The sequence below is a fragment of the Perna viridis genome, chromosome 2 (genome assembly GCF_037379345.1).
Source record: "Perna viridis isolate PV_CMFRI_1.1 ecotype Kerala chromosome 2, ASM3737934v1, whole genome shotgun sequence".
Taxonomy (NCBI): Eukaryota; Metazoa; Mollusca; class Bivalvia; order Mytilida; family Mytilidae; genus Perna; species Perna viridis.
Genome location: NC_142446.1, coordinates 54717001 through 54737784, shown reverse-complemented (window position 1 = coordinate 54737784; position 20784 = coordinate 54717001). Strand labels below are relative to the sequence as shown.

At 31.6% G+C, this 20784-nt stretch overlaps 1 protein-coding gene and 1 long non-coding RNA gene across 3 annotated transcripts; one reads left to right on the top strand and one right to left on the bottom strand.

The window, feature by feature from the left end:
- The first annotated feature begins 2249 nt into the window (after positions 1 to 2249).
- Positions 2250 to 19293, top strand: LOC148626086 (uncharacterized). Of its 2 annotated transcripts, XR_015919986.1 has the most exons (6): positions 2250 to 2603; positions 13747 to 13931; positions 15749 to 15912; positions 16267 to 16457; positions 17135 to 17236; positions 17345 to 19293. XR_015919986.1 is itself a non-coding variant. In XM_088569713.1 (5 exons), exons 1-5 carry the CDS (start codon positions 2297 to 2299, stop codon positions 17176 to 17178), a joined length of 891 nt encoding a protein of 296 aa, XP_088425839.1. In that variant the 5' UTR covers positions 2251 to 2296; the 3' UTR covers positions 17179 to 19293. The 2 variants fall into 2 exon arrangements, 1 of the variants encoding a protein (XP_088425839.1); XM_088569713.1 differs by having other exon boundaries at positions 2251 to 2603; positions 17135 to 19293.
- Positions 7273 to 14427, bottom strand: LOC148626087 (uncharacterized). Its single transcript, XR_015919987.1, has 3 exons — positions 14148 to 14427; positions 9176 to 9316; positions 7273 to 7516 (listed from the first exon to the last, which is right to left on the bottom strand). It is a non-coding gene; the product is annotated as an uncharacterized LOC148626087 (long non-coding RNA).
- Positions 19294 to 20784: the final 1491 nt, after the last annotated feature.

Sequence of the window (20784 nt, the reverse complement as noted above, 5' to 3'; positions counted from 1 at the left end):
TACACTTAGAGAGAGATGGTAAAGGAAAAGTATTCACCAAACTTTACAAAAAACGTTATGACTTTTCATTCAGAATTTCAACTTTCCTTTCATCTTTGGCAACACCCCTTCAGCACATAGGTATGGAGTTTTCATATCATAACTTATACGTTATGCCAGAGCTTGCCGTAACTACGCAGACTTTTTATATCACGCTATACTTCTTACTATTAGGCTTCTGGAAAAGGGTTATGTTGCTACAAGATTGACATCATCACTACAGAAGTTTCATGGTCGTCAGCATGAACTCGTGGATCGTAACGTTGTATCTATCTGCACCACGAAACTGATATGTATCATGGTTTTCCTTTCCTCTTTCGTCTATCCCGGACTTGAACTCGCCGGCCGGGTGTTTCTCGAAAAACAGAGGACGCTTACCCTACCGGTGCATCTGGTCCGGTTCCAAGTTTTTCGTGGAGTCCGAGTTGCTCATTTGCTTTTGTTACTTTGTGTGTATGATTTTAGTCACTTTATGTTCTTTGTTTGCTTATTTAGTCTACATAAACTATACTTATGTGCGAATTTCATGTAGAATCTATAAAATTGTTATCTCAAAAGAAAAACAAAATGAAAAACTAAGACTGGTTACGTGATCAGTTACTGTTTTTTGTTGTGTATGTCTGTTTTCCATGTCTGGTCTTTGTCTGGATCACATTCTTTTTAATTCCGCTAGAATCTTGGTTTCCTTGATTACTCATTGAATGAAAGTGATTCTGCCAAAATTAATATTATAGTTATTATTAGTTATTATAGAGGATAAAGTATATTATTACAAATTAAATCTTTGAACTAAGAAGCACTGAGATCCTGATTTTAGTCTGAAAGGAAGTTAACGATTGATACCAAGGATCCTTACCAGTCTTGTATCTTTAACATAAACAAACTGCTCATTTGTTTAAAGCTCACATCTTGAAATTTGTTGAATTATGAGGAAAATAAATCCTAGCTGTTATAAAACTGCAAAAAGCATAATTGCTTTTTAAATATCAATATATTCAACTCATACTAACAGGTTATACCTGCCTCATACTAACAGGTTATACCTACCTCATACTAACAGGTTATACCTGCCTCATACTAAATTACCATAACGGTCCATATATCTAGTATGGTGTTCTTTACTCAGAAAATTATAACAACAAACAAGCAAACAAAAACATAAACAAAAACAAATAAAACAAACCCTCCCAAATTGAAATCTTCAAATATTCCCAAATAAACTTACAATAAACGGAGGCCGAAATTTCTTCATTCTTTATTTCAGTTGAATTTAGTTTCATTTCGCATTTAACCGTGGATACTGTTCACCAATTTATCATTCTTATTTAACCAACTCAGGAACTTCACTATATATTATTGATGGATATTTAGATGTGCATCAATACCAAAATTCCTAGGGTATTTTTTATTTCGTTTGTTTGTTGCTATTTTCTCCCTAGTATTCCTCGAATGTTGACCACATTTTTCAGGTAAATTGTTGGTAGATACAAAAAAATCTGGTAGTCGAAAAATAAACCTTGGTTATATGTTAAGTATTTTTTTTAATACATACATAGTGATTGTTTGCCAGTTTGGACCAGCAGTATTTAAACGATTCGATTCGCGCAGTAATATATAGCGTTACTACTGAAAATAACAATTATTTCATTCCTTACGACTGCAAAATCAATAGTTTCGTAGCAACCATTATTGTTATGTGTTTCAAAGACAAAGGACGCCTACCCTACCGGTACACTTGGTCTATGCTCCCAGATTTTGGTTGAGTCTAAGTTGCTTATTTCCTTTTGTTTCTTTGTACGTTTCATTTTGGTTGTTGTATTTCTTTGTGTGTATGTCTATTTTCCCTGCCTAGTCATTATCCTTAGATTATATTCTATTGATTGGTTCCCTTGATTACACGTTCAACAGAAACGATGGTCACTTATTGATTAAAGGCTATTAAAAATTAATTTGCTGTTTAAATACAACAATAAAAATCATATTAATATAGCAAATGCCCTTATAAAAATATAAGAATATATTTACAAAAACTCACAGATGACGTGTTTGTTCGATCTCTATGAATAAAATATATGATCGCTCGGATTTTCTGGTTTTGTTCAGTGCTTTAATTTATAGATCAGTATCTCAATGTCTGCTGAGAGTAATCATTAGCGAGGTTATTATTCTGACAAATTTCAATACTTATGATTAAACGGGATAATATTACTAACATGTCATATTTGAAAACTATATCATAACTAATTGTATTTCCAGAATGGGTCTTATAAGCGATATAAGAAAAGTTACGTTCGCAATACATATACACATGATTTTTTGTCAAGAATTCAGAGAGATTAATTATAATATTCTCAACGGGTTGAGAGTTTCCGGAAGTTATCGTTCTCTCTCTACAACTGAAACAACAATAAGCTGCGCTGCGGAGTGTCAAAAGGACACTTCTTGTGTTTCAGCTAATTACAACAATGCTCTCAATTTATGCGAATTAAATGCTTTTGATCCAATGCAGGAAGCGGCATCCATTTTAGAAGATGGAAACTGGAAAATTATATATTTAGTGGATCGTAAGTATGGTTTTGTACTTAGTTATAACTATTGTAGTGTTCTATTATATGTTTTCATTGTGCTTTCCTCTGTAATATTTTATTTGATGACATATACTGATGATTTAGTAAAACTGATATTAACATTGACGCTCGTTACTTGGCCAAGATATATCATCAAGAGTTACCAAGAAAAATAGAATAATTAATTGGAAAGAGTGAATAACCAAAAAATGATTAAGAGTGCCGAAGAAAGCCTAGATTTAACGAGTGTTAAATCTTAATGCGTTCTTGGCACGAGTGATCAGTTTTTGGTTATTCAAGAAAACCGATTGATGATCCTATTTATTAAATTTTCTCCATTATTCATTGTTATTTTCAACACAAATTTAAAATTTTTTGAACGGCGTATTGATATTCGTGTTGGCGAGAGAAAGCGCGGGAGTGAAATTACCGAATATATTTCACAGTGTGAATTATCGAAGACAAAATTACACTGGGAACAATCTGTAAATCACTGCTATCTATATAATAATTATCACTGATTTTATTTCAAATTTTAAAGCACAGATATATCAAGACCATGTATATTTTTAGGGCTGTTAATACATTTTTTATAATATCTGAAGAAAGACAAACTTATTATCTGATTTAAAAATTTTTGATACGAAAAAACATCACTCTATACGACCCAAAAAAAGATATTCTGCCCCTCTTGTATTAATCTATTTACATCATTGTACACTAATATAACAATGCATAATTAGACACGAAATAGGTCAAGAAAAGAGGGACATTCAAAAGTTTAGCAGCCATGGAATACTAATAATATTTTCTCATCTAAGTCGATCCCTTAAAGTTATCCATCATTTGTTTAAAACCCATACAAATCTTATATCGAAGAAATAGGTTTAACCTGAGTGCGCTTCTTTTGCTGCAATACAATAATTTGTACAGTTTGAGTTGATTTAAGGTTCAAGAGTTAAGTTTACAATTTAAATTACCTAATTACAGATTGACCCGTAGTAAAGGGATATCAATTGAACCATCCTTGAAGGCTTCCAATGTTTTGCTGATTAAGGTCTTCGATGAGGTTAATACTGTAGTATCACTAGTGTTTATCATTGCGACACATTGAATGCTTTCAAACAGCCTGAATATTGCTTTGTCTTTTGGGCCAAAAACTATACAATTTCATTATACTTCATGTCAATTTGCTGAATTTTGATTGGTTCTATACGAGGGTAATATTCTATTCTATCAAATGTCTCAGAGGGTGATAATGTTTTGTCTATTACCCTCTCATGAAAAGGAAAAGGTGTGAGTGTAAAAGTTAGTTACATTTCAATAATTGATATAATATCGATTAATAAATGAAATTCAGCAGACGCATTTATTATTGAATTACATTTTTTTGTTATGATGCCAAATCTACTACAAATTTGTACCCAAACATTTCGAATTGCTTTGTGAAATAAAAAAAAGACAGGCTGGAAATGGAAAAGATAGTGTTGAAATGAGCATTTATGTCACTGATGTTCAATTTCCATACATTGTATTAATTCTGGACCTTTTTTTTGTTTGTGTTGTTGTTGTTACTTTTGGTTCCTAAAAACCTACGGTTAAATAAGTATGTACAAGAAAACTTAAAACAGAGAAAAAACCAAATAAACAAAAAACAAATATATAAACAGAAAGATAAAAATATCAATACAAACAAGGCAGTAGGTGGAACATGGTATGAAAAAACCCACCATTTTGCAAGTGTAGTTTGGCTATTTGTGCCACCAGATTTAATGAAAAAGGCAAATTTTGTGAAGTGCGTTATAACTTCATTGCAATGCGCTGAAAATTTACATTTCAAGGGAAGATAACTCTGTAAAAACTCCTTTTTCTAACATTTCTGTAGCAATCCAGTGATGCAGAGATACAAAAATAGGCTTTTCAAATGGAGAATTCAACCTTGAGTGAAATCATTTTGTCAGATCGATGGGGATTTGACATGCATGGTTCAAAATTGCCTGATTCTTACGAACACTTTCACTTAGTCTTAATCACTGAGGAGATACAAAGTCAAGTGGAAGAATGAATGCGAATTTCAATAATTTTTTGACATAATGTTTGTTATATCTCTCAATGAAAACGACGGAGTAATAAGTTGAGTTAACTGCTATATAATCATAATTGTTATACTGTATAAAAAAAACCAAAAAATAATGTAAATATACCAATTAAAATATTTAATGGCATGAAAACGCAATCGTGGGGAATTTTGTTCACTGTGAATAAAAGAATGTAATTTGACTACCTAGTAATTGTCAAGTGCTTTTGTTTATGCATTTGTATCAATATTTACGGGTATTTATTATTATTATTATTATTATTATTATTATTATTATTATTATTATTATTATTATTATGGACGTTTTGTTTTTGTTTTTGTTGTTAATTCTACCGGGTAAAGACCTGCGGTAACAGTTGGATTAAATAACTATATACAAGAATAAAATAAATGTTTTATTGACATTTACGTTTGTGAGCATAGAACAATAAGACAATTTTAATGAAGAATATAAAGACAAAAGACAAACACACAAAACTGATTGTTAGGACTTACTTTGAAAAAGAATGACAATGGAACAATTAAAGCTTTGCTGTTTAGGTTTATTTCCAGACTTTTGAGTTACAAATTGAGCCAATCATGACTTTCATGGTCATGAGTGCTTTTTTTAAATGTTTAATCTGTGCATAACTTGACTAATCTTCAAATTAATGCTGATTTATAATAAATATAGAACTCCATGGTTATATATGTAATTTTTCCCAGCTTCTGAATATGAATGCTCTATCAATACAGGGATGGCCTGACATAATTAAATAAATAGAAGATTAACAATATGAAATTTAAAAAAAAATCTAGCCTTTATAGTATGCTTTATAATTTGCCGTTTACTGGGAAGTTCTAGACACAGAGTTGATTTAACCGCATATCCATGAGTTCTTAAGTATCATTCTCTGTGAGAATCAGACAGTGGGTGGAACATGGTATGAACAAAAAGCACCATTTTGCAAGGGCATTTTGGCTATTTGTGCTACCAGATTTTAGGAAAATGACAAGTTCAGTGAACTGTGTTTTAATATTAATGCAATGCACTGAAAATTAACATTTCAAGGGCAGATAACTGTCTCAAAAACATCATTTTCTTTCATTCTATCGAATAAATTCTGAATAAATCCAGTGATGCAGAAATAAAGAAAAGAGAAAAGGCATCCTTGAATGAAATTTTATTGTCAGATCGGTGGGGTTTTGATATGCACGTTTTTGATTTTCTAAATTGCCCGTACAGGTCCGGGTGTTAAAAGAATAGGCCTGCAGCAGTGCTAAGCTTGTCGTTAAAGGCGACTAAATAGTGCTCAGAACCCTAGCCGGGGGCTAGGGCGCTCCTCCCACAGAGCAACTGGGATGTGTGCCCCAGGTGGTGGAATGGGGTACCCCTGGCGTGTTACATGCTGGTGTTGTCAGGCTATAATACGGAAAACCTGACCGCAAACCATAGTGGTGCACCGTGTTGGGAAAGATGCCACGTTCCTCGCACGTTAAAGAACCTAACAGTGGTATTCTCCCGGAGTAGGAACCACAGGGCTCCGCCACAGGAGGCTAAATTGCCCGACCCTACCCACCTCTCCCTATTTCCAGTGGCAATCAAAATTTGTCGACCCCATTGTTTTTGTGTCCCATCCCTTTTTCATTTCATCATTTCATGTTCATTTTATCATTAATTTCATGTTCATCGTCTGAATATAGCTGAAATATTGCTGCTCTGACGTTAAACCCCAACAAACAAACAAACAAAAACTAAATTGCCTGATTTTTAAAATAACGTTCAATCAATCTGAATCACTGCAGTGTGTCAAATGAAAGAATGCGAATCTCAATTAATTATTGACATTATTTTGTTTTATGTTTCAATGAAATCGACAGAGTAATCAAGTGAGTTAAGACAGCTATTAAATCATAATTGGTTTGTTGTTTAAAACAACAATATCAATCATATAAATATTGCAAAATCATCATAAAATGTTTTAACACATGCAAAATCCATCATGAAGGGTTTGTTTGCTGTGAATAAAGGAATGTATTGTTCGGTCGATGTAGTTTCTGTTCAGTGCTTTGGTTTATTCATAGGTACCAATGTCTGCGGGGAGAAATAATTACTGATATTATTAAACTGACAAAGACAAGCTGCGATAATTCATAGATACGACCTACTTTGATACTAACATTTGACAAAATATATTTTTGTTACATCCATAAATGATAGATCTAAAATCCTACTCTTTTATATTATGTTTTTTTTTATGGAGTCAGAATTTAATTTTGTTGCTTTGTATGTATTATTTTGGTTATTTTATGTTTTTGTTGTGTTTGTCATGCTTTCCATGTCTGGTCTTTGTCCCTAGATTACACTCTTCTGATTACCGCTAGCACATTGGTTCCCTTGATTACTTTTATACTATATAATTAGTATTATGTTAATAGGAAATTCTGCAAATAGACCATGTTCAAAGCACAACAAAAATATACTGGAGCTTTTATATTTCCAAAAAATATTTATTTTCATAGTAATTTTAGCGTATATTTATCTTCAATGCATACAAATATAGAAATAGTTATACATGTGCATGATGTACAAACAATAATAATAATGAAGGCAATAATTTTAATAATTTGGATTGCTTGATTAGTTTCATTTCTAATGATAAAATGCACTCTGCAGAATACCAATACATTGTATATAGCAAATTAATAACAAAAATAAAAATGTGTAGCCTTTTAAGGATGTATCACATATTACATAATTTGCATGATTTTTACATAGACTGCTACTAAATAATCTAGGCTTAACTTGACAAATCTCCAATTTAAAGCTGATCTGAAATAAATGTAAAGCTGTTTGATTATGAATGGAACTTCTGCAAGTTTTCGAATACCAACTGAATTTAGGGAACGAAAGCTCTTTTCATACGAGTAAAGCCTGTTACAACCATAAAATAGAAGATTAACGATATGAAATAAAAAAAAAAAAAAAACAATCATAGCCGTTATAGTATGATTTGATATAAGTCGACCTAAGATTTTGATGTGCTAATAATCTGAATTACTGAAATGGTACAAGCTGTACAAATTATCCCCGAATCATCATAAAAAAGCAATATATAAAATTTCAAAGACTGATTTATTAAAAGCGGGTAATTATACTGATGAGAAGAAAGATTGAATAATACAATAATAAATAAATAAGCATATTTCTTCAATCAACTCACACAATTTGTGTTTTTTTTTATACTTTAATTAGATAGATGATCATAACTATGTGATAAACAAGTAAATTTTTAACATGTTTATTTCATGTTTATATTGTTTTGGTTTTATTTCTGGTAGATTCATGAATCAACTGTTAAACATGGTTTATTCAAATAGGAGAACGTATGTAATATTTATTCATTTCATAGATCTAAATCATAGATTTAATTAATATGGGATTTAAGTATAACGGGCCAAATTTTGGTTCAGTTGTCGCATGAACACTTTCATTATTCATACCAAGTTTGATGGAGTAAATTAAAATCTCATACGTTTTTCCAAGTTCTTGATCAACTGTGTGAAATTAAACATTCAATGACAGATATATTTCAGGACTTCGAGCCAACCAGTCATTACTTTTGTAAGGCACTTAACCAAGAAACAATGACTACCAATTTGATCTTTGGTATCATTCGGTTGGGGATCATTTCAAAGACTTGTTGTATTCAAGGCGAACATGTTACAATGAAACCACAAATGTTTCATCTTTGAATTAAACGATTTTAATTCTTAGAATTCACCAAGATTGCAAAATTTAATGCTTATTATTACTTGAATAATCAAACAAAAAAGGACGTAGTAAACAATTTAAATTACCAATGAGTCTTTTTATTACCAAAAGGCACATAGTCAAATTCCTCACGGAATAAAAGTTGGAGCTTTGAATTTTGCCATTTTTTCATCCTTTGCCTCAAATCCAATTATCTTAATGTACAATTATAAATGCAAGATTGAGATAGACTGCATACTTAATCTAACTGAAATAGGTGTGGTCTGAAATATGTAACCCGTACCCGTACCAACTTAAACCCTCAATTTAAAGTCTCATAAAAAGAATCTTATGCGGTTTTTTTATTTATCATCTTTGAGTACTTTGATAATATTATCGTGTCCTAATGTGACTTATATATACATGTATTAAAATTTTACAGATAACTTTATTTTGCGAATTTTAATTTACGATACGGGGATTTTAGACCTTTTGAAAACAGAAAATCGAATAACAATTGATTGATTCCATCATATCCATCATGTAATTGTGTAAATGTGTACAAACTTTAGCTGGAAATGTCTCGTAATAATGGAAAAAAATCGGCAATACATTATTGAGTACGGGGAAAAGTTGGTACGGTTATAGTTACAGTTTACACATTTTAGATCATACTTGAAGAATTAACGATTTGTGTATTGATCCCAATCGACGACTTAAGGCATGCAGTGTATATACCTAGGATGCGGTAGTACGATTCGTTCCGGTTTACCGCCGATTTTCATACTCTATTATTTGTTTGTAACAACTAGTTTGTCTCAGACGACGTACCAGAAGGACCGGAACGTCGTTGGTCTGGCGTGCCGTTAGAAAACAATCCTAGTAAAATACAAAACAGTGATCAGATAGGTAAGAAAACATCCGTTTTACAATATGAAATATATCATATGATGCTGTAATATTTCATCTTTCTTTTTGAGAAATATTTGATTTACCGAAGTGAATATTCGAACAATAATTATATTCTTCCTGAAATATCACAGTGCGAGTTGAGACGACCCGTGTGAGATGAGAACAAGACCGTTTGTTTTCACTCGTTCTCTTAACCAATGAAGGCACGTTCATAGTCATATTTAAAACAAAGGAAAATTCAACGTATTTTTTTACTATATTTCCAGAAAGGGCAGCGCTTCCTCGAAAAAGCGAACAAAATTTTTGTTTTCAGGGAATAAAAGGGTACTAATACTCTTTGCAGATCAGGGATCGGGTTATATTTCACTGGTTAAAAAAATTCTTTGTCGTTTCTTTCCCACATATTTCAAAGACAAATCCATACCAATTATTTCATATTCCAATACTTCACCCATTGCATCAAAAAATTTTTCGATTATAAAAGGGTATTGCACCTTACTGTTTTTGCAAAAACTCTCCTTTCAAATATGGTCCTTCTGGTCACGTCGTTACTTGAAATTTAACCATCATCGAAAACGAATCTCTGCGTGATATCCTTTCTAAAGGTCCAAAGTACCGTGAACCTCGCTCCATAAATTATAATTTTAAAGTTCTTATGGATGCCGTGGAGGACTATGCAGAAAGTAAGCCTCATAAGAATGAAGGAATAGGTCAGCAAGTAAAGGAGCACAATTTGTACCCATTGGAATGTCGACCGTTTGTTAAAAAAACACGTCCACCAAACTGGACAAATATGTTGTCGAATAAAAATTCCAGCATTTTGTAAACATTTTCTTTTGTATACTTGGAAGATGATTTGGAATTATTTCTTACTGGAATCTCTACCAGGAACTATATATTTGTATCTAGGTGTACCATCTTTTTGGGAAAAAACAACGATGTATAATGTGTTTTTAAGTCGGGATCACGAAAACAGCATAAGATTCGTTTGGTAGTAGAACTATAGAGTGTGTATACGAGTAAGTCGTAAATCAATGGATTTATTCAATAAGGATGCTCCTACAATGAAAGCACTCTCGAGATAATTAAATTTCAAACGTTTTGATGAAATAGCCACCTTTCGATGTTAAAACACATTTTAGAAGTGCAACTATTAAAGCTATGCAATTGTTTCCTTAGATTCACGAAGAGTGCCTTAACTTTCATCAAGATATTAAGGTTGCTCTCCAGGTAAGAATCATGCAAAATGAATCAAGTTTGGGAACCCAACATATTTTTATTTTTTATATTTTGTTTTAAATGTTATAGTGAACAGAAATTAACACATTGTTTTTCTTTAACCTGTGCTCTTAAGAGAGAAAAAATATACAGAATGTACTGTGGAATTCAAAAATTAAGGCAGATAACTCTGTAAATGACACTAAAACAATAGAAACTATTAAATTCTAAATGTAGATTATCTCCTTAGAGCAGACATATTGGAATGAATGATAGTACATTTCATCATATAGACCCACGAAACAACTTAATTACAAAAATAAAAATGCGTAGCATTTTGCTGCTCTCGTAAATTTTTAAACTTTTAAAAGATTTCAGTTTAGCCATCTATGTTGTGAAATTGAGAGCGTGCGCAGTGGGACAAAATAGTAATAGAGTAATCAAGAAAACCAAAATTCTAGCGGAAGTCAAAAGACTGTAATCCAGAGACAAAGACCATACAAGGAAAACAGACATACACAACAAAGAACCTAAAATAATTCATACAAAGTAACAAACGTAAATGAGCAAATTGGATTCCATTAAAAGAAATTTACGGTTATAACTTTTGATATCATCGCTTTGAATCAGACATCTTAAGGTACAGAACGTTAAAATCACAAACTGTAGCTCATTTGTAATACTCAACATTTGTTTGTTTTGAGTGCTTTTTGCATACAATTTACTTTTGAATCTTGAACTTCCTTCGTATTTGGGTTCAACGCTGCTAACAAGAGGTTAATTCTTGAAACCATGTGTACTGCCTACCGAAATTTGCATTTTTATGTAATTGGTATATTTGAATTTAGAAACCCATGGCCTAGGATAATGACACTGCTATTGAGCCATAGGCGCAGGTACTCACCAACCCTGAAACGCTGAGGCTACGTACTTTGTATTAAACATTGGTGTATTACAATGTATCTCCTTTGTCATACTCGAGTAAAACGTATCGGTGCTGGATTTCTCTTCCTATTTCGATATTTTTGGTTTTGAGTATTTCTGGTATTCAACTTGTTTTTCAATCTTGAACGTTCTACGTATTACTTTATGCTGTTATTGAGAGGTACTCTGTGGAATTATGTATGTATCAAGTTGCTTTGTCCACACGTTTTACGTAAAAGAGTAATCAAGGGTACCAAGATTCTAGTGGAAATACAAATTTATACAATCTAGAGATGAAGACTATACAGGGAAAAAGAATAGACATATACAACAAAAGAAATAAAAGAACCAAAATAACGTGTAAAAAGAAACAAAAGTAAATGCACAACTTAGACTTCACTAAAAACTGGGAGCATGGACCAGGTACACCGGTAGGTTAAGCGTCCTCTGCTTTTCTAGAAACACCTACTGGGTTGCATATGAAAAGTCAAGTCTAAGGAAAGGAAAACTATGCCACGGTGAACAAATCGGTTCCAACCGTGCAGATGGATATATTGTAATGATTCACGAGTTCATGATGATGGCCATAAAATTTCAGTAGTGATGACTTAATTGTAAGGTGTCTAGCGCGATAGAAAAAGTTTGCGTAGTTACGGCAACTCTGGAATAACGTATAAGGTGTAATATAAAAACTCCTTACGCAGTTGCTGAATGTGACGTTACCACAGATGAAAGGGAAGTTGACAGGACAGGATGAAAAGTCATCCTGTTTGTCATTTAGTTGGGTCAATTGATTTCCAGTGTCTATTGTATGTATACAGGAAATAACTTGGGATACTGGTCTTAGTTAACGTCATTATTTTAGAGACAATGGGCCGACCCTATTAGGTATTGATAGACAGATAAATGTTTTTCGTTAATGACTTAATGTAAAATTCAATAGCAAATTAGTAAATAAAAAAAATGTCTATGGAAGAAAAACATGGATAACAGAAAATTCAATGCATGTTCATCTTGGAAAATAGTCTGAACGTATTATATAAATAAGACTCAAAGCTTTAGATGTCAAGATGAGGATCACAGTAAAACAAAAGAATAAAAACAATCAATTCAATGAAACACTATCATTTTGAAAAACTACTCATTAATCGATTTTTTAATTGAGATTGAAGTATTGTTTAACTAAGCTATCTAAGAATTTGTAAATGGGAATGATTATTTGTTTAATATCAAACAATCTATGCTAATAATATATAAAAAAAATAAGGAATTAGATCGTTGAGTTGCTTTTATTTTTGCATTTAAACATTTTAGTATGAATAGTGCTGTAATTGCCTTAAAAACAATGAAATGTTCAAATTGATATTGTTAATGGTTTCTGATGTCGAAACAAATGAATTCAGAGTGAAGGTAACCTTTAAATATAAATCAATGTTGGAACATGCAGTTCACAAACGAAGAAAACAAACAGAAAAAAGAATCTTTTACAGTATTTATACACGGTACCTAAATTATCTTTTTAAATGGACACACGTTAACTTATCCTATTTCAGCTATCGCTCCATTTTTAGGGCGTAACAACACAAGAAAAATGTCATAATCATAGTTTTAATTTAAGAGATGAATAAGAAAAGAATATTAATCATCAGATTCTGAAGTTCAATTTCTTACCAAATATTAATTAAAAAAAATAAAATTCCGTGTCGCTTATGTTATTGCAAAACGTATGTCTTCTGCTACTAACAGTGGCAACTGATCAACAGAAAACTGACCTGGTCTTCAACAATATGTATATTTAGCGAAATGTTCGGTTGTAGGCTCTGCCTTACTCATATTAAAATTGTGGTTGGTTGTAATATTTCCCTTACTTTTCCCATAAGTTATGCTAAAGCAATATAGATTTCTAAAGCAAAAAAGCAGTTGCGATCTTGTCATCCGACTTATTATCATAAGAATTTGCTCATCTTATCGATATCAATATCTAATTGATGATTGTTTCGTAATAACAGAACAAATAATAACATATGTGGTATTAACATATGTGATAATAACATATGTGATTTTTCGCTACACAAGTCAGACTTCAGTCTTGTTTTGATCATTTGGTACTTACTTGGAACTCTTGTGGCTACTATTGATGCAGGAGTTTTAACTAGCCATAAAAACTAGTTTTATCCACCATTTAATTTTAAAATGGCTGTACCATATACATTTATATCATATCATTTATTGTTTTTTTTTAATTTTTTAAATAGAACTATGGCACCTCATATTTCGGGCGACGGCTGGTATTGGAGTACCGACATATTCAGCTTATATGGGAACCGCAACTCTCCAGACATCTACAGATGTATGCAAGCTTCCACACACACTGGGTTGTATGACACATTACAGAGATTCTACCGTTATTGACGATTGGCAGGCCCAGCATATTACACAGGTTACTTATCATAGCTATTTTCAGACTCACACTCTCTTCTATGGAAACGGGTCACCTGATCGGAATTCCGATTGGCCAAAAATAATTTTTATATAATTCAAAAAGCTGTATCGAAAACTAAAATTGCGTCTCTCGTGTGTTATAATTTTTAAAAAGAAATGTAAAAAGTTACAAGATTTCACTGCGTCCGCTATCTTTTTTAAATATGTTACTTACGCTGTCTGAAGTGGCGTTTCCAGTAATAAGGTTGTGATTGTTTGAACTTGTAACACAGACGCACACAATGTGTTATGGAGTCTCGCATTATCTCGCATTATCTCGCATTTAGCCAAATGGTCGATGTATCTGTATTGTTATATACAAAATGTAGACTACTGAGATATATTACATCATGATTCAATGCTTCAAAACTTCAACCGCAGCTTGTCATTTGATAAGATTTAGCGCATGTAATAGCATTTTGAATTCATTTATATGTAGTATCTGAATTTCCCATTATTGACACCTCGGTTTTAGTCGATATTTAATTGTTGACATCTTGATACATTTATCTTATCAATGTGTTTTGCTGAACTAAGTTATCAAGAACAAAGATTACTGACTACAAATACATATGGTAAACGCTATTTCCACATGAAACAGGATTAAACAAACAAATAAAGAAAAATGTCATCAGGATCTTTTTTTCAAACAACATTGAGAAAACGTTATAATATATTCGTCTTCAGCAAAGACGAAGAACATGCTTAATATACACTTCCGCGAGAAAAAAAAGGGATTGTTATATCCTAATCCCTACCTTATGGAAATATATGTGACGCATAGTCATCAACTACCGCCACTTTAAGAACAATTAACAAGAAAAGGTCTTTACCTCATTAGCCAATATTTATTGTTGCATAACGTTCTTGATATGATATTGAGAGAAGGTTAAATGTATGTACCTTTGGTCATTGTATGGAATAATAGTACATCTATAATGATTTGCAAATATTCCAAAAGGAATTCTACTCCAAGTAATTTTGTGTTATACATTAAGATAATTAAAAAAACTAGTTTAACCATTGTAAGCAAAAACAAAACAAAAAACAAAAAGCAAAAAAACAAAAAAAAACAAAAACAAAAACAAAAAAACAAAAAAAATGAAGCCTGTCCAGACCGAACCCTCTTTTGACTGAGGTATTGGTTCGGTTTAGAAAGGTATTCCATTTAAACTGGTTCAAAAGTACTGAACATGTGTATAAAAGGGACTTAATTCAAAAGATGTCTGGTTTACATTGGTTTTTGGATCACCCTGAATTCGGTTTTGACAGGTTTTGCTGTATATCAATTCAAAAATTAAGTACCAGTCCACATAAAATTCAGACACTGCCAATGGTAAAGTAATTCATGGTGAAGAAAAACCCACCAAACAAACGATGCCTTTTCAGTCTTCATATGCTATACTTCACATAAAGATAATCATTACTTTTTAGAAAATCATACATTTACTCCCACTAAAATCAAACAAATGAAACCAAATAAAGAATGATAACTCTTTCAAAGTTTCAAATTCATGTACAATCTATATGATTTTTGTTCAAAAGTGCAACAACCAAATGAAAATCTAAGACTGGTTATGTGATCAGTAGTTGTTTCTGAACAAGAAACAAAACTGAACTTGGTGGGTTTTTGACATGAATGAAGCACCTTCTGTCTGATTTGTAGAAAGACTGATACTTGACATGCATATATCATCGTCGTCTGATTCTTCAAAAGACTAATACTTAAACACATGCTCTAACTGCCTGTAATATGTTAAGTTTGGTACATTGTAGGTAAAGTTCGTACTGTACACAAATAGTGTATCGGTTGTCAACATAACATTTAGTAACTTAGTCACTGACGACAAAACCAGCTGGTTTACTTCCAACCAAATTATCAGCAGTTCCTTTACCGATATGACATCTAATTCACTTTACAACTATTTCGGAATGTTGGGGTAAGATCTGAGTTTATTCTAATAGATTCTATGAGATTGTTTTGGTCCGAAAATTAACTCCAATTATATTGCATCGTTATTAAGTGTCAATGTAATATTGAAGATGCCGATCATTCTCAAACGCATTTTATTTGCTGTTTAAAATGCCAGATAGATATCAAATAAATGAGATTAATGTCAATTAACAGTGGTTTTAGAGTTAAATGGCTGAGTCATTCAACAAATCGGAAGTGAGATGTATATTGAAGTATTTCAAATATGAAGTGTATAGCAAGCTCTACCAATATGATATCTGCTCGGGACAATATTCACAAATATAAACGCCATAACACTATATCACATTTTTTTTAAAAGAAACTCAAACCTTCAGAGAATGTTTTATATAAACGCCTTCTGGAATGGTTGCCCTGGTGATATCGGTTGGTTGTGCGTCTTTGATAAAGATCTTACCGGAACAGGTGCACCAATTTGTCCGTATGAAGAAGGACTGCAATATCCTTTTTTTGCTTACCTACCAAATAACACGAAAGGCGTTTATGCAACAGGTAGGAAAATGAATGTCAGTTTAGTGTACGTCTGACATAAAATAATAATAATAATAATAATAATAATAATAATAATAATATGTTATACATGTTTATCTAACTTCTTAACATTTAAAGGCCATTTTCATTCTGAAATGAAAAGTTGACACGTTTGTTTTGAACTATGAGATATGGTTAATGATTTGTTTCTTTGCGAATAATATGATAAAACTGAATATAATCACGATTGTTATATAGATTTGTTTTTAGTAATTAGTGGCTCAAATTATAATTTCTCTACCCGAAAAATGCAAGCTAGGATGATAAAATCTTAATTTTACCATAGAGATTGAGAAATAATTATTAATAGACTAAAGGAGAATCGGTTTCTCCAGTAAATTTGTAGAAAATTTGGTAAACGAAACGCGCGAAAACTCTCTACAAACCTTAATCACCGTCCGGTGGTTAAAAAGTCACGTGCAGATTAATCATCGGTTAAGAATTGGAGAAACGATAGTTCATATAACACATTGATCAATAAACACAGATGAAAATAAGGCACAAGGATCGAAATATCAACAGCACATCATACGAAAAACAAGTCGAACATGATTAAAAATGAAATTACGCACAATAAATCTACATACGTAATATTTGTTATCTTATCCCTCTGTGGTTTTTCTCTTATTTATTTACAGACAGAATAGGAGCAGATGTTTTAGCAATATATATCAGGAGATGACTTATAGAAACAGCATCAGAAATAGTTAAGAATCGATTGTCATGCATTTCTTACTCATGTTTAACTTCCTTAAATACAGAGTGGAGTTTCTTTGAGAAACCAGTATCTTTGAAAAAAAAAATCTTGGAGACCTCTTGCATACAAATGTGAACTGACGGTTTAATAGGCATAACTTATATCATATTGCATTGCTTACGGTTGACAGTTTTTAAAAAAAATTCCAATCAAACAGTTACCCTTTTGGTGCACCTGGTCCATGCTCCCGGTTTTTTAGTGGAGTCAAGTCAAGTGTTTTATTGTACATTTTATTTTTGTAATACATATTCTTTGTTGTGTGTGTCCATTTTTCTTATCTAGTTATAATCCTTTGAATATTTTGTTTTGTTTACCGTTGGAATCTTTGTTCCCTTGATTACTTTTTCGTGTAAAACAGATTTGTTAGCTACATATAAGAGAAATATAAAAACAAACTGAAGATAGCAAATTTAAAGGTAAATTTGAATCAACGGCAGTATACTGAAAAAAAGACAACGAACAAAGTAAACAAATCTGTGAAAATCTTCAAGTATTTAAAGTTTAGTTTCTGTAAGCAAACAACATGATTTAGAAAATTAAGCCGAAACACGTATTTCATATTTTAAATAACACGCCAGAAAAGAATCATGCAAAACGTGAATCATGATTGGAAAGCCTGTATATTTTTCTTTTGATATTTTCTTCACAAAATTAAAATAAACAGAAATAAACAGATGGCTTTTCTTATAACCCTTGTTCTTTGGAGATAAAATAAGATATATAGAATGTACTGTAGAATTAAAGGAGATAACTTTATAAATGACACTTAAAAATATAGAAACTTGGATTTTCAATGTGGATTATCTCCTAAGAGCAGATAGATTGGTATGAATAATTATAAATTTCATCGTATAGATCTTACAGAATTTGCATGATTCTTACGAAAAAAACTACTACTTAAGTTGCAGTGAAGCACATTAATTCACCCTGGTTGTTGTAGCACTGTTCCCTTCATTCTAACAAATCTACATTGTTTTTTTTTCTAAGTCCAATGTTTTCAACTGTGTGGTTTAGTGAAAGTTGAGTAAATGAAGTTAATTTTTCTTATTTTTATATCTGTTATTTTGTCTCGCAATACGTTTTTTCTTCCGGTATCTTTATTTTAAAATTTGTGTACATTTTCATATGTATATGTATATGTAAAACATTTAATGTAATAGTGACATAAACGCTAAATGAAAATTATGTTTTATAACAATGATATATGTATAAATATAAATATTTTAAGTTTGAGTTTTATTAATCTTCGGAAAAAAATTCTTAAAAGTTCATTTGTCAAAATATTTCTTCTGCCGTACGTACAAACTATGGGAAATATTTCCAGAACTTTATCTTAACAAAGACAAATATTTCTATGTATGATTTAAGGAAGTAGACCTAGGATAAGTTACATAACTCTTGAAATCAGTGGTATGTTTGCATCATTTTCAATTTCACCAAAGCCTATCAAGCTTTCACTTGAAACAGAATGAAATCAGTCCAAGTGACTTTGATGCTTACATGAGATGGATGCAATATGTTGAATACAAACGTTCCAATGATTTGTAAGAGTTTTGTCCCTTACCCTAGGCTACCTCCTTAATACATGGTCAAAGTAACAAGTTTTGCCTTCTATTTACTATTAAATACAACTAACCCACAATTGGAAAAAATTGGGTCACCAATTGTGGCCAAAGTTTTATTATTCTCATTAACACGCCATCTTTGTAATTAACAAACACTTTTAACACGGGTCAATTGTAACAATTTCGGTCCCTGTGTACAATTCACGAACGAATGAGGATCCATATTATTTTTGTTACTATGTTAAGAATGGCTAAGGAAATTTGAATAATGGGGGCTTGTGGCAAAAATGAATTTAGATTTCAACTTGATTCTTTATTTTTTTTGACAAAGCATTGGAAAGTATATTTGAATATTCAAGTACATAACTTCGTCATGTGACATCAACTCATTTGAATATTCCTAGATTTCAATTCACCAAAAACAAGCTTTGTAATCCTGTATTGACACACACACACACACACACACACACACACATATATATTATAGTGTGTTAATCTTTATCGGTATCGTTGTACAATCCTTTAGACTTGTATTATTATTTTTGTTTGTGCAGCATCGTCAGGACTTTTCGTTTATATTTATATAAGATAAAAATACACACTGTTCTAGCTTTTCAACAGACAAAATACATCTAGTCTGATTTCAATATCAATATAATTCTTAATACAGTTTATATGTACAATACTATTGCAACATATATTTATCACGCCATCTTTTATTAGAAAGACATAGTCAATATGACATTACATTGTATCTTTAGTCCATTTTATAAACAATTTATCAGCTAATTGTTCAAATTTGAGTACATGCCTTGACTTATTATATTCTTCCGTTATTGTCTGTCAACATATCTTATGCATCACATGTAGTTTTTTGTGTAATTGGTTTACTGACCTTCATTAAATTTCTATTAAACTTTTATCAGTACATTGCCTTTGTCGTTGTTATCGTCGTTATTCAGTCTTAATTAATTTTTTTAGAAGAGCTTACTGGTGCATTGTTACAAATTATTCTTTAATTTTCTTTTCGTCTTGCAGTATGAAATTTGTGTTATCGACTTCCATGGAGTCTTTGTTATTTTCAATACATACTTCAACCAGAAACTCCAATATTTCATCAGGACACATAAATACAATCAAACAAACAAACAAATGATAAAACACACACACCCAAAACAAAGGATAATGTAAACTTGCAGTCGCGATAGGGTCTGAATGTTGCAACAACCCCTGAAGTTTTTTTTTTATAATGAGAGGCTGAATATGAAATGGATTAAGGAATCCCTATGACCTGGAACTTTCTTTTGGGTATGAGAAGTATTACAAATGTTGAGAAAAAAAAACATTTCTAATTTCTTTGCATTTATTTTTAAACCCGTTACATATTTCAGGGCGTTTCAATCAATAAAATAATTCTTCTTACCATGTCTTCTGGTATCTTTATTTTGTTAAGTGCATACAAAAGTACCACGTGTTGTGAAATAATGATCCTTACCAAGTGCACCTGGTCCATGTTTCCAGTTTTAAGAGAAGCCCAAGTAATTTCATGTAAACTAAAGATAAACAATTTATTACTTCAATACATAAAGCAATGCCTCAAACTTCCATTCCTGCACAAAAGGTTTATTCGCTATTTCAAAACCTTCAACACTTTTGTCATGTTCAGTTCTAAACTCCCTATGCAATTGCAAATAAGTATAGTACAAGGAAACAGCTTCGTACTTTGTAATGGGTAGTGCTCATACCTTATTGATTACCCGATTCTGTATAGAAAGCCGATATACGAAGTAAGTCAGTAAAGGTTGTTAAAGGGTACGTAAGTTGATAAGAATGTATATTGTTTCAAGATTTCATTGTTGATTATCAAATGACAATTTATCGTCATTAATATTGATTGTAATTATCATTTATTTATTTAAATATCATCTCATACTTTCATTATATACACAGATAGTTTAAATGTGAA

Excerpts from the sequence above, each read along its gene's own strand:
- LOC148626086 (XM_088569713.1), top strand. The coding sequence starts at position 2,297 with ATGGGTCTTATAAGCGATATAAGAAAAGTTACGTTCGCAATACATATA. Across the intron at positions 2,604-13,746 it reads AATTATATATTTAGTGGATC|AACTATGGCACCTCATATTT; the intron begins GTAAGTATGGTT and ends TTTTTTAAATAG. Across the intron at positions 13,932-15,748 it reads AGGCCCAGCATATTACACAG|GTAAAGTTCGTACTGTACAC; the intron begins GTTACTTATCAT and ends GGTACATTGTAG.